Source organism: Mixophyes fleayi, chromosome 12, assembly GCF_038048845.1.
Source record: "Mixophyes fleayi isolate aMixFle1 chromosome 12, aMixFle1.hap1, whole genome shotgun sequence".
NCBI classification, from domain to species: domain Eukaryota; kingdom Metazoa; phylum Chordata; class Amphibia; order Anura; family Limnodynastidae; genus Mixophyes; species Mixophyes fleayi.
Genome location: NC_134413.1, coordinates 54180904 through 54198983, shown reverse-complemented (window position 1 = coordinate 54198983; position 18080 = coordinate 54180904). Strand labels below are relative to the sequence as shown.

The 18080-nt window shown below is 41.3% G+C and overlaps 1 protein-coding gene across 1 annotated transcript in view; it reads right to left on the bottom strand.

Moving 5' to 3' along the window:
- SPINT1 (serine peptidase inhibitor, Kunitz type 1) overlaps positions 1–17710 on the bottom strand; it is a 41569-nt gene extending 23859 nt beyond the window's left edge. Inside the window, exon 1 of the mRNA XM_075192799.1 lies at positions 17014–17710. Coding sequence (XP_075048900.1) covers positions 17014–17410 — 397 coding nt within the window. The 5' untranslated portion in view covers positions 17411–17710. The remainder of the gene's footprint in view (positions 1–17013) is intronic.
- Between the last annotated feature and the right edge of the window lie 370 nt (positions 17711–18080).

The following is an 18080-nucleotide window of genomic DNA, read 5'->3' as shown; positions in this document are numbered from 1 at the left end:
AGGCTCTGACTCATAATCCCGTTGTCGGATCTCGCGATACTCGGATCCTATAAATTCCCCGCTAGTCGCCGCCATCTTCACTCGGGCATTGATCAGGGTAGAGGGGGGGTGTGTTAGGTGGTCCTCTGTGCTGTTTAGTTCTGTGCTGTTTAGTTCTGTGCTGTGCTGTGCTGTGTTCTGCAGTATCAGTCCAGTGGTGCTGTGTGCTGTGCTCTGTCCTTCTGAGGTCAGTGGTGCTGCTGGGTCCTGTGCTGTGTCCTGTTCAGTCCAGTGGTGCTGTGTCCTGTGCTCTGTGCTTCTAAGGGCATAGTTATTTCCCCACTATTCCCAAGTTTTTTAAAAAAAAAAAAAAAGTAAAAAAAAAAAAAAAAAATTTAAAAAAAAAAAAAATATATAATAATTATAACCAAATTTGCAAAACCAATCCAGCATTATAATTTATAAGTCCATTGGTACTGCAATATTACCAAGTTCATACATTCTGCAGTATCTTGTGCTACATATAATGGAGACCAAAAATTTGGAGGATAAAGTAGGGAAAGATCAAGACCCACTTCCTCCTAATGCTGAAGCTGCTGCCACTAGTCATGACATAGATGATGAAATGCCATCAACGTCGTCTTCCAAGCCCGATGCCCAATCTCGTAGTACCGGGCATGTAAAATCCAAAAAGCCCAAGTTAAGAAAAAGTAGCAAAAAGAGAAACTTAAAATCATCTGAGGAGAAACGTAAAGTTGCCAATATGCCATTTACGACACGGAGTGGCAAGGAACGGCTTAGGCCCTGGCCCGTGTTCATGACTAGTGGTTCAGCTTCACCCACGGATCTTAGCCCTCCTCCTCCTCCCCCCCCTACAAAAAATTGAAGAGAGTTATGCTGTCAGCAACAAAACAGCAAACAACTCTGCCTTCTAAAGAGAAATTATCACAAATCCCCTAGGCGAGTCCAAGGGTGTTGGTGGTTGTCAAGCCTGACCTTCCCATCACTGTACGGGAAGAGGTGGCTCGGGAGGAGCCTATTGATGATGTAGCTGGCGCTGTGGAGGAACTTGATGATGAGGATGGTGATGTGGTTATTGTAAATGAGGCACCAGGGGGGGAAACAGCTGATGTCCATGGGATGAAAAAGCCCATCGTCATGCCTGGTCAGAAGACCAAAAAATGCACCTCTTCGGTCTGGAGTTATTTTTATCCAAATCCAGACAACCAATGTATGGCAATATGTAGCTTATGTAAAGCTCAAATAAGCAGGGGTAAGGATCTTGCCCACCTAGGAACATCCTCCCTTATACGTCACCTGAATAACCTTCATAGTTCAGTGGTTAGTTCAGGAACTGGGGCTAGGACCCTCATCGGTACAGGGACACCTAAATCCCGTGGTCCAGTTGGAGACACACCAGCAACACCCTCCTCGTCAACTTCCTCCACAATCTCCATCAGATTCAGTCCTGCAGCCCAAGTCAGCAGCCAGACTGAGTCCTCCTCAATACGGGATTCATCCGAGGAATCCTGCAGCGGTACGCCTACTACTGCCACTGCTGCTGTTGCTGCTGTTAGTCGGTCATCTTCCCAGAGGGGAAGTCGTAAGACCGCTAAGTCTTTCACAAAACAATTGACCGTCCAACAGTCGTTTGCTATGACCACAAAATACGATAGTAGTCACCCTATTGCAAAGCGTATAACTGCGGCTGTAACTGCAATGTTGGTGTTAGACGTGCGCCCGGTGTCCGCCATCAGTGGAGTGGGATTTAGAGGGTTGATGGAGGTATTGTGTCCCCGGTACCAAATCCCCTCGAGATTCCACTTCACTAGGCAGGCGATACCAAAAATGTACAGAGAAGTACGATCAAGTGTCCTCAGTGCTCTTAAAAATGCGGTTGTACCCACTGTCCACTTAACCACGGACATGTGGACAAGTGGTTCTGGGCAAACGAAGGACTATATGACTGAGTCAGGTCATTCCCCTGATCAGGCTGTTGCAGAAGCAGCTGGAGAAAGTGAGGGAGGAGCTGGTAAGCCATTGCGATTACACCAAGCATGTAGCTCTTGTGGATGTAGCCCTTCGTACGCTTTGCCAGGATCCGAGGGTGGTCACTCTTTTAAAGTCAGAGGAATACATTCTGGCCACCGTGCTCGATCCTCGGTTTAAAGCGTATGTTGTGTCTCTGTTTCCGGCGGACACAAGTCTACAGCGGTGCAAAGACCTGCTGGTCAGGAGATTGTCCTCTGAAGAGGACCGTGACATGCCAACAGCTCCACCCTCATTTTCTTCCACATCTATGGCTGCGAGGAAAAAGCTCAGTTTTCCCAAAAGAGGCACTGGCGGGGATGCTGATAACATCTGGTCCGGACTGAAGGACCTGCCAACCATTGCAGACATGTCTACTGTCGCTGCATTGGATGCTGTCACAATAGAAAAAATTGTGGATGATTACTTTGCTGACACCATCCAAGTAGACATGTCAGACAGTCCATATTGTTACTGGCAGGAAAAAAAGGCAGTTTGGAAGCCCCTGTACAAACTGGCTCTATTTTACCTGAGTTGTCCCCCCTCCAGTGTGTACTCGGAAAGAGTTTTTAGTGCAGCGGGGAACCTGGTCAGTGAGCGGCGAAGGAGGTTGCTTCCTTACAACGTTGAAAAAATGATGTTTATAAAAATGAATAATCAATTCCTCAATGAAGTACAGCACTGCCCTCCAGATACTACAGAGGGACCTGTGGTTGTGGAGTCCAGCGGGGACGAATTGATAATGTGTGATGAGGAGGAAGTACACACTGTAGGGGGAGAGGAATCAGAGGTTGAGGATGAGGACGACATCTTGCCTCAGTAGAGCCTGTTTAGTCTGTACAGGGAGAGATGAATAGCTTTTTTGGTGTGGGGGCCCAAACAAACCAATCATTTCAGCCAAAGTTGTTTGGTAGGCCCTGTCGCTGAAATGATTGGTTTGTTAAAGTGTGCATGTCCTATTTCAACAACATAAGGGTGGGTGTGAGGGCCCAAGGACAATTCCATCTTGGAACTTTTTTTTTTGCATTATATGACCAAGCAACAGTCGTTTGCCATGTTCAAAAAGTAAAACCAAATGTAAAAAAATTCAAGAAATTAAACCAAAAGTAAAATGCCGTGTCATAATTTAAAACAAGAGGTATTGACGTGCTCTAAAACTACTGTATTGTTGTTTATATTTTATAAACACTACACTTGAAAGCTTGAGTCTTTCAATAGAAAAGTAACTGTCCATTGCACGAATATTTGCAACAGGGACAATTTTAGGGTTAAGAAAGTCAACTAATAATAACACTTCGACACTGTGTGTTTTTATAAACACTACACTTGGAAGTTGGAGGAGGTATTGTGGCCCCGGCACCAAATTTACTACCGGGGCCACTCCACTGTGCAGTCCATATTTAGGTGTATCAGATATTAAACAACGGTGACAGTTGATGCCCAATTTTTTAATTATATTGTGGCCTCGGTACCAAATTGTGTACCGGGGCCACCCCACTACGCAGTCCAGATACTTGTTTGGTGGAATTCAGACCAGTTGAGGGTTTTATTATTATATTGTGTGGACCACTCTATCTATACCACACTACAACTCTATACCACTCTATTTCCTACTTTAATTCTATTTCATACTTTAATTCTATTTCCTACTTTAATTCTATTACTAATTAATTACCATAAAGAGGAACAAAATAAACCAATTTTACCAAAAGTATAATATGACTTAGACTTACAAACACTACACTTTAAAGATCGTGCCTTTAAATGAAAAAGTCAGTCTTCATTGCACGACTATGTGCAACAGGGACATTTTTTTGGGTTTACAAAGTCAAACAATAACACTTCGACCCTGTCTGTCTGGGATCTCAATGACGAATTGTCTGTACCATGTTTGGAGGAGGTATTGTGGCCCTGGTATCAAATTGTGTACCGGGGCCACCACACTACGCAGTCAAGATAGATAGATGCGTATTGCGTATCATAGATAAAGTACATTCAGTGGTGTGGGGCAAATTGAAAAATATTCAAAATGCACTGACATTATCAAAAACAAGAGGTTGTCACACGCTAAAACTCCAACATGTATATGATGGAGAGGATGGAGGAGCAGCCGTATGTGTAGTGTAATGCAGATCTGTTGAAGGTTTTTTATATATTTTATTGTGGTGCCCAGTGCCCACTCCTCTACGCAGTCCAGGTACAATTATTGGTGCGAATCATAAAAGTTCAGGGTTTTTAAGATATTGTGGTGACCCACTCCTCTACGCAGTCCAGGTACAATTATTGGTGCGAATCATAAAAGTTCAGGGTTTTTAAGATATTGTGGTGACCCACTCCTCTACGCAGTCCAGGTACAATTATTGGTGCGAATCATAAAAGTTCAGGGTTTTTAAGATATTGTGGTGACCCACTCCTCTACGCAGTCCAGGTACAATTATTGGTGCGAATCATAAAAGTTCAGGGTTTTTAAGATATTGTGGTGACCCACTCCTCTACGCAGTCCAGGTACAATTATTGGTGCGAATCATAAAAGTTCAGGGTTTTTAAGATATTGTGGTGACCCACTCCTCTACGCAGTCCAGGTACAATTATTGGTGCGAATCATAAAAGTTCAGGGTTTTTAAGATATTGTGGTGACCCACTCCTCTACGCAGTCCAGGTACAATTATTGGTGCGAATCATAAAAGTTCAGGGTTTTTAAGATATTGTGGTGACCCACTCCTCTACGCAGTCCAGGTACAATTATTGGTGCGAATCATACAAGTTCAGGGTTTTTAATATATTGTGGTGACCCACTCCTCTACGCAGTCCAGGTACATTTATTGGTGCGATTCATAAAAGTTGATGGTTTTCTTATTATATATATTGTGGTGACCCACTCCTCTACGCAGTCCAGGTACATTTATTGGTGCGAATCATAAAAGTTCAGGGTTTTTAAGATATTGTGGTGACCCACTCCTCTACGCAGTCCAGGTACAATTATTGGTGCGAATCATAAAAGTTCAGGGTTTTTAATATATATTGTGGTGACCCACTCCTCTACGCAGTCCAGGTACAATTATTGGTGCGAATCATAAAAGTTCAGGGTTTATAATATATTGTGGTGACCCACTCCTCTACGCAGTCCAGAAAGATACCTTGTTGCAACGTTTTGGACTAATAACTATATTGTGAGGTGTTCAGAATACACTGTAAATTAGTGGAAATGCTTGTTATTGAATGTTATTGAGGTTAATAATAGCCTAGGAGGGAAAATAAGCCCAAAAACTTGATTTTTAAACTTTTTATGTTTTTTTCAAAAAAAATCCGAATCCAATACCTTAAATCCGAACCGAGACCTTTCGTCAAGTGTTTTGCGAGACAAATCCGAACCTCAAAAATAACGAAAATCCGGATCCAAAACACAAAACCTCAAAAGTCGCCGGTGCACATCCCTAGTTCAGATGCACTGGAGATATTTTATTGATAAAGCATGGTGATCGGAGAACAAAAAAGAAACAAGAAAAAACCTTTAGGTTTAATCACAGCAATAGAAAGACAGCCTTATAAGAGAAAAGAAACTTAATTGTTCACTTGATAGTAGTCAAGTTTACCAACTGTTCCAGTTACAAACAAATATGAGGTCATAAATAAACCTTACATGAGTCATTTCTTCCACTCACCTTCATCCCCCTACCAACCATACAGCCATTTCCTCTACGGTGTGGCCAGTGCAGAGCAACATCTGCTGTAATTAGGAATCATTTTATTTGGCACAAAACAGACTAATTGATTCTTTATGGAAGAGCTGTTATATCCTTTTGTGTTTTTACCAACAATGTTCAGGGGTGTTCTGTGCATATTCACATGAAAATACAATAAAAACAATGGTTTTTACAAGATAGTTGACAAATGGGTAATGTGTACAATATAGGTGTCCGTTTTAGGACTTGTTTAGTATGGAAAACGGTTTGCTAGGAAACATAGAAGACTAATAAATTAGCCAGTTATTTTAGGAAAATTATGATAAAAGCAGGTCATCCAACAATAGCTTTTTTAAGCTGCACAAATAGGACAACTTAAATATTATACTAATCGCGATATCCTTTATGTGTGAAATACTTCTCTTATTTGCCGGATAAACTTTAAGGGGATCTATTTATTAAAGGGAAATCAGCCCTAAATCCTGTGAAAATGAATTTTCACAGGATTTAGGTCCTTCTCCATATACCAAAGCCCTCTGTCAGTAAATGCGATAGTCAACAGGCAGCCATCACAGGGGCCTCCTATTTCTCAAGGGCAGTGGCGATAAAAGCTTTCCTCCGATTGAAAACACCATCTCAGGATGGAGTTAGCCGGAGGACCTAGAAGTCCAAGTCTGGGCTTCCAGATTCAAGGTGCATGCCCAAGCCGGCATACCACCTCAAGCACACACAGAGGGCCCCAGGACTTGCTTGGCCAGCGGAAAGACCAGGAAAGAGAGCATCTCTCAGCTGCCCAGAGACATTGTCTTAATGCAGTAGTTCCCAAACCTTTTCAGTTCACGGCACCCTTAGACTCCATAATTATTTCAAGGCACCCCTCCAAAATAAATTACCGAGCAGTCCCGTTTTATAAGTAGTTGGGTCAATATAACGTAATAAGTATTTAGGTCAGGACAGAAATACTTAGTAAGTTGTTTGCAAAAATAATACACATAAAACCAAGGGAAAAGAATATTTTTATATATTTTTTTCAATTATATTTCTGTCAAAGAATAATTTACAGCTACCATTAAGAGGAATACGATCAAACAAAATAAAACATTGTACAAATATCATCACACTGAACCCCCCCCCTCCATTCTTTTGCCCCTCTATTGCTGTTTCCTATCACCATTTCTTTACTTACCATACTTGGCCTTCTTTCTTCTTACCAATCCGGCGGTGCCTGGGACCCAGCATCCTCCTTTCTCCAGCCGCTGCTCACTGAATATGTCGAACGTGATGTTATGCCCCGACATTCAGTGAGAAGCGAGGAGGATGCTTTTGGGAGGAGGGTCCCAGGCGCCGCCAAATTGGTACGTTTTTTCCCCCTGGCCACGGCACCCCTGTGACAATTTTCACTATACGGTGTAGAAAAATAGATTTGTTGAAAGGGTCTTGGCTTCAGAATTGCAGAGGCAGCAAGCTGAGCCTTGTTTTCGCACACCTTTTTATCCTACTATGCACGTCTGCCTAAGGAATAGTCAATCAACTTATTGACCAAAAGTATGTTGACATCCTTTCTAATTGGTGTGTTTAGCCATTTCAGCTGCAGCCATTTGCAACAGAATGGGACCACAGAGCACTGACTAGGGTAAAGATAGTCTGTCCTCAGTTACAACACTCTGTACCAAGTGCCAAACTGCCTCCGGAAGCAACGTCACCACAAGTACTGTTCATCGAAAGCATCATGGATTGGGCCCTTTCCCATTTCAGCTAGACAATGTCCCTGTACACAAGCAAGGTCCATCACAATATGGCTTCCAGAGTTTGCCGTGAAAGAACTTGACTGACCTGCACATAGTCCCGGCCTCCATCCCAAAGGTGTTCCATTTGTTTAAGTGGAACACTGACTGTGTGCAATACCTCAATAATGCTCTTGGGGTTGAATGGACGCAAATTCCTGCAACCATGTTAGTACCGCATATGTAGGTAGCGGTCTCCCGAGTCACATACCACAAGGAGGCCAGTCAAGGACTTTTCACCAAGGGAGGAATATTGCACAATAGAACTAATCATCTACACCATGAGAAATATCTAAAATGGCGTCATTTTGGACCCGTCGATTCACCGGGAATCGCGGCGTTTGGGACTTAATTCTGCCCACTTCACTAGGAAGTGGGCAGAATTATCTAGATGCGGGAGATTGCCACACTCGCCCGGGAGTCTCCCGGACATTCCGGGAGAGTTGGCAAGTATGATAAATACATAATAAAAGCATTTTAAAAGGGTTAAAATGCCTATACAATTAAGAACCAAGCATATATAAAAGTAGTCCAAATTATCAAAAGGAACAAAAAACAAATATAAAAAATGTAATTAAAATTGAACAAATTGTTAAACTATAAAAACCATCAATCCGTAAACTATTAAACATAGCTGTACTGCACATTGAAGGATGTTAATTATTAAGACCATAAACAGCATCAAATACCAAAACAGACTGAATATAGACGTTTAGGATAAATGGTAGTAATCATAAAAAAGAAGCAATTTCGTATCCTTCATTAAAGCCATTGTGGGGTTGAAAGTATTCAATTGGAAAATCCAAACCATCTCCTTTTGGAATAATTTGAATTGAATATCGCCACCTCTTGGGTCAAGGAGGCCAATGGCCTTAAATGTAATATGGCTTGGGTCTGAGTTATGTTTGCTAATAAAGTGCTTTGAGACTGAACGGCTTCCACTTTTTCTTCCTTATAGTGTGGATATGCTCCCGAATATGAGTGCTTGCATTGTCTTGCCCACATATTTATAACCACAAGTGCATTCCAGCAGGTATATCACCTAGGATGTCTGGCAAGTCATTGTTTTATATCAAATTTAAAACTATTAGAATTATAAAAAGTTTCTTTTAGCTTACAAATTTACAAATATTGCAATAAATTACACTTATTGAACCCATTTAAATCCCAAAAAGGTTTTATGGCTCAAATATGGTAACATGCTTGGGACTAAAGTGTCATTTAGATTTTTGTTTTTTCGAAAGATGTTTTCTGGTTTTTCTGGTATAATATTAACGAATATCGGGTCCATCCTCAAAATGTGCCAATGTTTGGCAATTGCAGATCTAATTCTATGTTCACAACAGTTGTAATTTGTAATGAAGGGGACAATGTCCTTTTCCTTATCTGTATATTGTAGTAAATCTGCTCTTCTTACCCCCTTCAATTTTATTTACAGTATCTGTGATAAGCTTATCAGGATAGCCCCTGCCTTTAAAGTGGTGCGCATAGGTGGATAGTTGTTCCTTACATTGGGATTCACTACTGCAATTATTCTTTATCCTGTAGAATTGAGAATACGGCATGTTACTTTTCCAGAATTTTTTTTATTTTTAACTTGTCCACTATTCTAGTGGAGGTAACTATTATTATCTACTGATTTTATGAAATTTTTAGTTTCTACCTTGTTATTTCCACCCGATAAAATCAGGGCTAGGTACGCTATACTATGGAGATTACGGTTAGCAGCAAAATTCAAATTAAAATCATTAATACTAATACAAGATAATGCTGTTTTGAAGGCAAAGGGTGGTCACACCAAATATTGATTTGATTTAGATTTCTCTTCATTCGCTTTGCATTTTGTTAACTGATCAAAATAAACTATTAAACACTTCTATTTTTGAAAGCATTCTTACTTTGCAGCATTTTTTCCACACTAAAACGTTTGTCACTAGTCCTCTTCCTAGTAAAGTGGGCAAGACGGGGGACTCGCACCCCTCCTCAGTCGCACTTCACCTCCCCTCCTGGATCTCCCAGAGGGAGAACAGAGTCGGTAAGTAAGATATATACACAAATATAAAAGGCAAATGTATCAAACCTTGGTTTTTTTTTTCTCTTTCCTGAACTGCAAACAAATTTGTGAAGTGCAAAAACAGAAATGAAATCCTGCATTCACTGACATACAATAGGCAATAGTCTATAAATAGCCATAAAGATCATACCATGTGCTAAACAGATGAGTGAATCAATTGCAGAACTGTAAATTGGCGACAGCTGGCACCTGGTAAAATAATGTTGCCTTGTTAGGACCTCCCTGTTTACATATACATCACATAATGTGTACAGACACAATGCACACGCTAACATTTTTTGTTTTGTAACCTCTCATGACAATGCTGGCAGTGCCACTCTACAGTACGACTAGACAATACACTTTAGCATGACTTTTACATGTTAACATCTGCAGGTCTCCAATTTCATTAACTTTTGCATTTGGTTCCAAATTCTCGATCACAGCACACTGAATGAATGCGCTAGAGGCGCTAGCTGACACTTTTAAAGGGCAGTAAATTTACTTTCACTCTGCAGCTTGACCTCTGTATCCAATTTGCTTCATATTTAAAAACAACATTTTGAAACATAAAAGGCTATAAAATGGAGCATGGACTTAAGCATATAGCTGACAAATAAATGTGTAATATATTGAATGTGTTCATAAAGAGGGAACATTATTGAAAGCCATTTAAAAAAAATGTAATAAAACAAGTTTAAAAGTACTACAATGTTTAAAAGATACTTTGGTGTTGCTATGCAATATATTTAGAACAAACATATGCTTGTATTTGTTTTGATATTTTGGCAACCAAGGCACTGTTTCATAGGAGTTTATAACTGCAATTTATTTAATCTCAGTGGTGCCACTAAAAAGTGAACTGGAACATTAGACTATCTAGCTAAATGTACTAAATGATCAAAAAATAAAAGTGCAAATTCAAGAAAAACTAGGGTGCTCTGCTCCATTCAGCTGCAGTAGGTAGTTTTGCACGCTACCTTCTCCAATCCAACCACTGCAGGTGTAAGGAGAGCCCAATGACCAGAGCAAAAGGGCAGACAAGGAAAAGAATGTTGGGTCCAGGAGACAATAACTTCTTCTGTGAAGCCCCTAGGGATGGTGGCACCAGAAACAAGCTTCTCACCTCATTGGAGAAACAGCCCTGAAAATGATAGCGATAGGCATATATTTGTATCCGCCACCATACAGATCTGTCTCTGGTGTTCTCTTATAGCACATTTCTATTGAGCTCTCTGTGGGACTATGAGGGTATTTAACCCTCAATTGACACAAAGCAGCTCTCTCGTTACAGCTTTATCCAGCAGAGTCCAGCCACCAACTGATTTGATTGGTGCTTAAAAATGAAAATTTAAACATGTGAAATAGCATGTCCGGTAGTGTTTTTACTTGCATTTGGGAGGTCACTATATGGAGCAAGTAGTGTTTTGTTTTTTTTATAAAAAACAAAAACACAATGGTGACCAGAGTAAGAAAAACACAATACGTTGGTACAAAGGGTTCCATTGTATTGTAGGCATTTAATGCTAGTGGGTAAGAGGCCTTAACACAAGAAAACAAAAACAAACCTGTTACTGTTTATTTAACTGCAACGCCTGCAACTTCTGAATGTCACTCTCATTGCACACCTCCTACATTGCATTCTTAGACCAGGGCTGTACAATAAACCACAGAACTCCAGAAAAAAAAAAAAAAAAAAAAAGCAGCTTTAGGTTGTAACATAGCTTTACAACTCTGACTACACAAACGACATCAGAGTCAGGGGCGGACCTAGAGATTTGCCTGCAATGCTGCAGTGTGCAGAACAATCAGAGCAGCTGATACGGTCCTGTAAACGGCCGCAGGGGTGTGTGGCGAATCTGGGGAAGGGGGGGGGGGGAGGGGGGTGCTATAAGGACTAATACTGGGGGGCACATTTAAATTCATACCGATTCATTTATTTCTTGTCTTCCAAAAGCATATTTATGAACGGAGGCAAGATAGATAGATATATATATATATATATTACACATATATACACACACGCACACAGTTGCCAAAATTAGCTCTGATCAATGAAGATTGAGTAGCTGTGGAGCAACGATAGATTTATTCATTCTACACACAAAGTATTAAACTGGCTTATAGTTATAAAATAATGGATATAATAATCCCACAAATATCTTCTATAAGTTTAAGACTCGTATGTCTGTCATATCTAGATGTATTATGAAGTGTATGAATCACACGTACCCTATGAAGTGACAATCAAAAGTGCTGTCATTTACATCTCTATGACAACACTCATATACATACACACACACCCCAACATAAATTACAATACAGACAACATAAGTACATTATAATGGTATTTCAATTCTCATAACTGTAACTGAATCTTGTAATGTTAGAAGCCTTTTATATGGTGCAATTAAATAAATTTGACTATAAGAATATAATTTCCAAGACACAGGACCGAATTTGCTCCCATAACGGAACTGGAATTGCAAATGTCCTCTCAGCAACGAATCGCAAAACCAGTCTTAAATTAATTTCCCTGGGCAGGCAACTGCTTTCTAAAAAAAAAAAAAAAAAAAAAAAAAAAAAGCCACCAAAACCCTTCAGTGGCTACAGCAAAAATATTATGAGACGGGAAATCGGGTGTTTAGAATACTGGCACAGAAATTGAGAGATAAACGCACACGCGCGATCATATTTCCTGTATTAAAACCCCTTCTGGCGACCCAACATACAATCCTAAGGGTATATCTGATACCTTTAAGGATTTCTACTCTAAACTTTATAACCTTAAACCCCATATTACCAACCTGGAAGCTCTGCAATCCAAGATCTCGGATTTCCTGTCTTCCCCCACCATCTGCCCAAGGTCACCGCAGTACAATCCGATCTTCTGGAAAAAAAACCCATCACTACGGAAGAAATTGGCCAGACTATCAATTAACTGAGAAATGCCTCAGCCCCTGGTCCCAACGGCTTTACGGCAATTATAAAACTTTTGTGGCTCCCCTCATGCCCATGCTTCTAGAGCTTTTCAATTACATGCTTCTAAGCTCCAAATTAGACCCGGCCACTACCCGTGCAGACATTGTGGCGATTCCTTAGCCTAGTCAGGACCCTCAATCTTGTACTAACTATAGGCCTATATCACTTATAAATGTGGATCTTAAACTGTTCGCAAAAATCCTGGCTAACCGCCTAAACTGTGTAATTACCTCACTGGTCCATCCACATCCAGTGGTGTTTGTATGGTGCCACCATGCTTTGGATAACATACGTCATGCTATTGACCCAACTTACATTTTCAACCTGCGCGGCACTCCCACTCTGCTTTGGATGCCGAAAAGGTGTTTCACAGGGTGAGGTGGACATATATGTGACAGCCATGGGGGGTCCGTTTTGGCGTGCTGTAGCATCTCTGTATTTCAATCTCACTGCATCTCTTTTGGTCAATGACTTTCAAGCCTCCTCCTTCGCAATCTAAATCGACACCCACCAGGGATGCCCACTTTCCCCCCCATATTCGCCCTCATGATCCAACCCCTTGGCCCGCAAAATTAGGCTTAACCCTGACATATGAGCCATCAGACTTGGCCCCTCTAAATATAAGCTTTCCCTTACCAATACTCTCATATCTCTCCCTAACCTTACCCATCTTAGACCTCAATGTCCCTCTGGCTCAATTGCAAGGCCTTAAGTCTAGCTTTGACTTTCGCTGGCAATCCACTAAATTGTAATACCTAGGGATCTATCTGACTCATACGAATGAACGATTATCCGCTGCAAATTTTCTGCCTCTCTTTGCGACTATTAAATCCGAACTCCTCAAATGGGATAAACTCACAATCTCCTGGATAAGTCGCATAAATTCTCTTAAAATGAATGTCCTCCCGAGTCTTCTGTACTTATTCCAAACCCTTCCCCTTAAAGTCCCTGCAAACTCCTTTAAACTTAAACAACTGGCCACTAAATTCATCTAGTCATCAAGAAAGTCACGAATTTGCATGAACATCCTTCATAAGCCTTCACAGGACTGAGGACTCAGAGTCCCCCATTTTCTTAAATATTACTGAGCCACTCAGCTCACCGAGTGTTTTCTACAGCATTCACCTCCCGGCCACAGGGTCTGGGTAAACATTGAAGCCTCTCTCTCCAACACTTATTCTCCTGCGTCACTCCTGTGGCTGAAACCTCAGCACCCACCCCCATTTACAACTTCCCCCCTCCCTAGCATTCTTGATGACAAGCTAATTCCATAATATGATGTAATGTGATCTAGGTCCTAACTCCTGGTGCATAATTCCCATGTGGAATAATCCTTCCTCCCCACCCCCAGGCACTCACCCGACTCAATTTCCATTCTGGATAGGCACGACATTAAATTTCATAATGACATAGCCTCCATTCAACTATCTCCCACATTTGCCGACCTACACACACAATACCGTATCCCCTCGTTCGTGTTTTTTTTTTTACAGCTTCACCATTTTTATGACACCAGACGTACAGTGACGGACATTCACCAGACTTCATCCCCCTAGAGTCCCTCTGCTCTTCCTCTAGAGCAGCGTTTCTTAACTCAACCTCACTGAACTACAACAGCTCATGTTTTAGAGGATTTCTGTCTGTGGAACAGGTGGGATAATTACTGACCCAGCCAAGTAGACAGTCACCTGTGCATGATTAACAAAATCCTGAAAAACCATGAGCTGTTGGGGGTGCGTGAGGACTGAGGTTAAGAAACTCTGCTCTAGAGGTCTTATCTCCACTTTCTATCGGCTTAATTTGCAACACAAACGCCACTCCAAGGAGCCTCATGAACTCAAATGGAAGGAGAATATGGGGGATATACTCTCTCCGGAGGACTGAGACAAAATTCACCTAAATATAGCTAAAACCGTGATAGGTGTTAATATATTTTCTCTGCATTTTTGCTAATTTTATCTGGTCCCCCATAGATTACACGCAATCTACCCGGATGTCTCCCTGTTGTGTTGGCGCTTGTGAGATACCCTGTCCCACATTTGGTGATGCTGTCTGAAATAAACCCCTCTGGGATTCTAGTCATCCACCTCATCTCCAATATTACTCACGTTTCTCTTTCTGCCTCTGTCCTCTTCCTTACTACCTCATCCCATGTCCCTAAACACACTTAAAAACTAATCACACACATACTCAATGGGGTGAAAAGTCAGCTTGCATTATTTTAGAAAGACCCAGAACCCTCTCCTCTTTCTTCCATTATCAACCACAAGAGATTCCTAAAAATAACACAGATAACTCATGTAAATTATTGAGATATTAGAGGGCACTAAGAATTTTGAAAGCACAAGGAAGATGTTTTTGTCATACAATGTATATGTATACCATATTCGCTCTAGACACTCGTGAATTAAATTATATTCATGCAAGAAATATGTATTAAACATTTCAAAGCAACATCACAGGTCACATACTTAGGGGCAAATTTATTAATTAATGGGGTTTTGCCCCGTTAATGATCATCTGTCATGGCAAAAGATGACAGATGATTTTTCAGGCCCATTTAACAAAAAATCATCCAGGGGGAGCGTTTACGATAGGAGGCTGTCCCGACGATTTTACTTATCTTAAAACACTGCTTACTATTGCAAAGGTGGCTCTGCACATGACCCAAGGTCACGCATGTGCATTGTAAATGGAGGGAAGAGCAGGTAACCTGCGGTGAGGGATACGAAAAGCCCTCTACTGCAATGCTCTCCCTTGGAGGCTTCAATGGCCATTACCAAATATTTAATTTTCAGAACTTGGTAAATCGCACAAAATAGCAGTCACCATAGAAACCTATCTCTTGTGTATGAAGCCAGTGAGACCGCAGCAGATATCAGAGGCTGCAATCCGATTTAATAGAAAGCAGCGTTACCCAATAACATTTTTTGCAGCTCTTAGGAGATTCTTAAGTAGGCCCCTTAAACCTGTGTTTAAGATGGCAGCACAATGAAAGTAAAGTATTAATGTGGACATATTACCATTACTGATGATTCCCAACGGAGAAGTACTTCATAAAGTATGCCAGCATTTGTTCCAGAATAGATTTGCACAAATGCACCGAACTGGCCGCTTTGCACAAAACAAGTAACATGTCTACACGGCTTTTGGCATCATCACCATGAAAACTTTCAGTGCACTCTTACAGGTCAAGCTCAAAATATACATGGTGGAAAGTCACTGTATGGTCCTGCCTGTAAACATATTAGAACCACACCTTTCATCTTTTTCCATTTTTCTCCTTTAGGGGTCTATTTATGACCCTTCGTTTTTTTCAGTTGATACTTTTCAATCCTTATCTCCTTGATAATGTATTAAAAACCTGGGACAGCAGTGCCGATAACCTGCTGTCCCTGAGAAGTGACTCACCTGATCATCGCAGTCTTTTCTCAATTTTGAAAGCTGCTGTGATCTTCTCTTTTTTTTCTTCTTTTTGTTAGTGTGCATGTGCCGACCGAAAATTTGATGCATGCGCAGTAACATCCTGGAAGACAAAAGGTACGATATGCGACAGGGAGGGATCACAGGATCCCTCCACACATGTGCTGTCCAGTTCTGCTCTTCAGAGCAGAGCTGACAGCTGCGATAGATTTCAGATATGTTAATGTATGCCAGCTTCAGATGGCGCCAGCTTCAGATGGCGTACATTAACATGTAGAAAAAGAGAAACATTTCTATAGCTAGATTTTAATACATAGCGTTACTGAGCACTTCCCATACACTGTTATGTGGAGTGCTCAGTAAAACGAAGAGAAATGCAAAGCAGCAGATAGCTGAGATATCTGCTGCGATGCTCCAATAATACATAGTAATTTAGCAGTTGATCCCCGAAAACTACGGTTTTCTGGGATTTACCTCTAAATTAGGAGGAAGATCTTTGATAAATAGGCCCCTTAGTGAGCTGGGGGCTCTGTGAATGCCCATGAATAAAGGGGGCTGTCATCTGACCAGTAATTTCCCATCTTAGCTGGTAAACAGAAGATACAGTGTAATTATTTTTAACAAGACAAACATAACAGAAAAGAGGAATACCAGTGTTCCCAAAAAGATGGCAATCCTACCCGCTAACCAGGGATCGCCACCATAAGTGTGCCATCCCCACCTTCTTAACTTACATAGCTTGCTCTGGAAAATTAAGTTTGATTTTTGAATGTGGACTTAAAATTAGGCACATAAGTGCACCTAGCTGGCATTTAATTGCCACTGATCCATTTTGCTCCTCCCAGGATGACACACAAAGTTTGCCCTCCTGCATTGCCCCACCATTCTTACATGCAAATGCCAAGCTTATGGAATCAAAACCAAATGCATTGATTTAAAAACAAAAAACATCTGCACAACAACAGGGCAAAAATAACATTTGCACTAAAGGAGACAACTGGTTTACACTTTCTCAAATGACCTCAAGTGTTTAATGGTGGTATTACTTAGGCATAATCTGCAACAGTAAGTAGATTGTTACCTTCATGGTCTTCCCTCCGATGCAAAAACTTGTTGTGGACGTCCAATGTAACATAGTTGACAAATCCCGTCTTCCTAACGAACTTGCAGACAAATTCCTGCTTATAGACGCAGTTGAGTAGGAAACAAGATTTGATAAGGTCATCATGCCCCTGTACCAAATCAACCAGAGCCAGATTACATCCTTGTACTCTGCAGCAAGCAGACATACAGTGTCTACCCCGGTCTAGGTTGGGGGAGCCAAGGAATGTTGCTCCACTACTCATAGAGTCGTTCAGTTCCAGCACAAAGTTGGGCATGCCCTTCGTGAAGTTGTCCAGACAGGTCTGTTCATTGAAATCAGACCAACCCAGTTGTAAGACTCCTAGAAGAGCCACAATACTACACAGGACACGCATTCTGCTGGGGAAAGGACACTGATCCACCAGTGACCACAGTCCTGATGGCGGCTGCTTCTATCCTTTAGAACCAACGCACGGTCTAAATGAGCGACATGTAACGTGAAAAAAACATATTCACTAAGAAGTAACCACAGGGAACAGGAACTTCTGACACTGATCAGGGTTTGTTTGTTTGTTTGTTTGTTTTAAATTAAACCCTTCAGATTCCTTTCGATTATGGTCTCGAAATACTTTCTATTCAAGAAACTCCCGATTTTAAAGGCGATTCCCGATTTTTCTGTATCAGATGATTATATCCTATGGTTCTCGTGAAAGGAGGCCCCTCCGGTAGTCTTTGCCTTTCTTCGGTTTAGGTGTGGACGTTTCTACACGGGAAATCACGCAGCATTCCGGTGGGGGCAAAATATACTTCCGATCAGCAGAATTTACCCTTATGAGCTTCCAAGTTTATCTTTGTACCCCCTAAGTAATCACTTCCCCTTTGTCCGTGTCCTCTGTAAGTTTCAGAAGAAACTGCGATGGGTGTTGACTATCGCCAGGTATCCACCTTTAACCAGTCACCTGCCAGCCAGGTGTATCGCGTATCTGACTGAAGCTTCCAGCCAAGGAGGAGCCGGGAGATAAGCAGGAAGTGAAACTATACACCTGAGCCCCCTCCCCCTATACC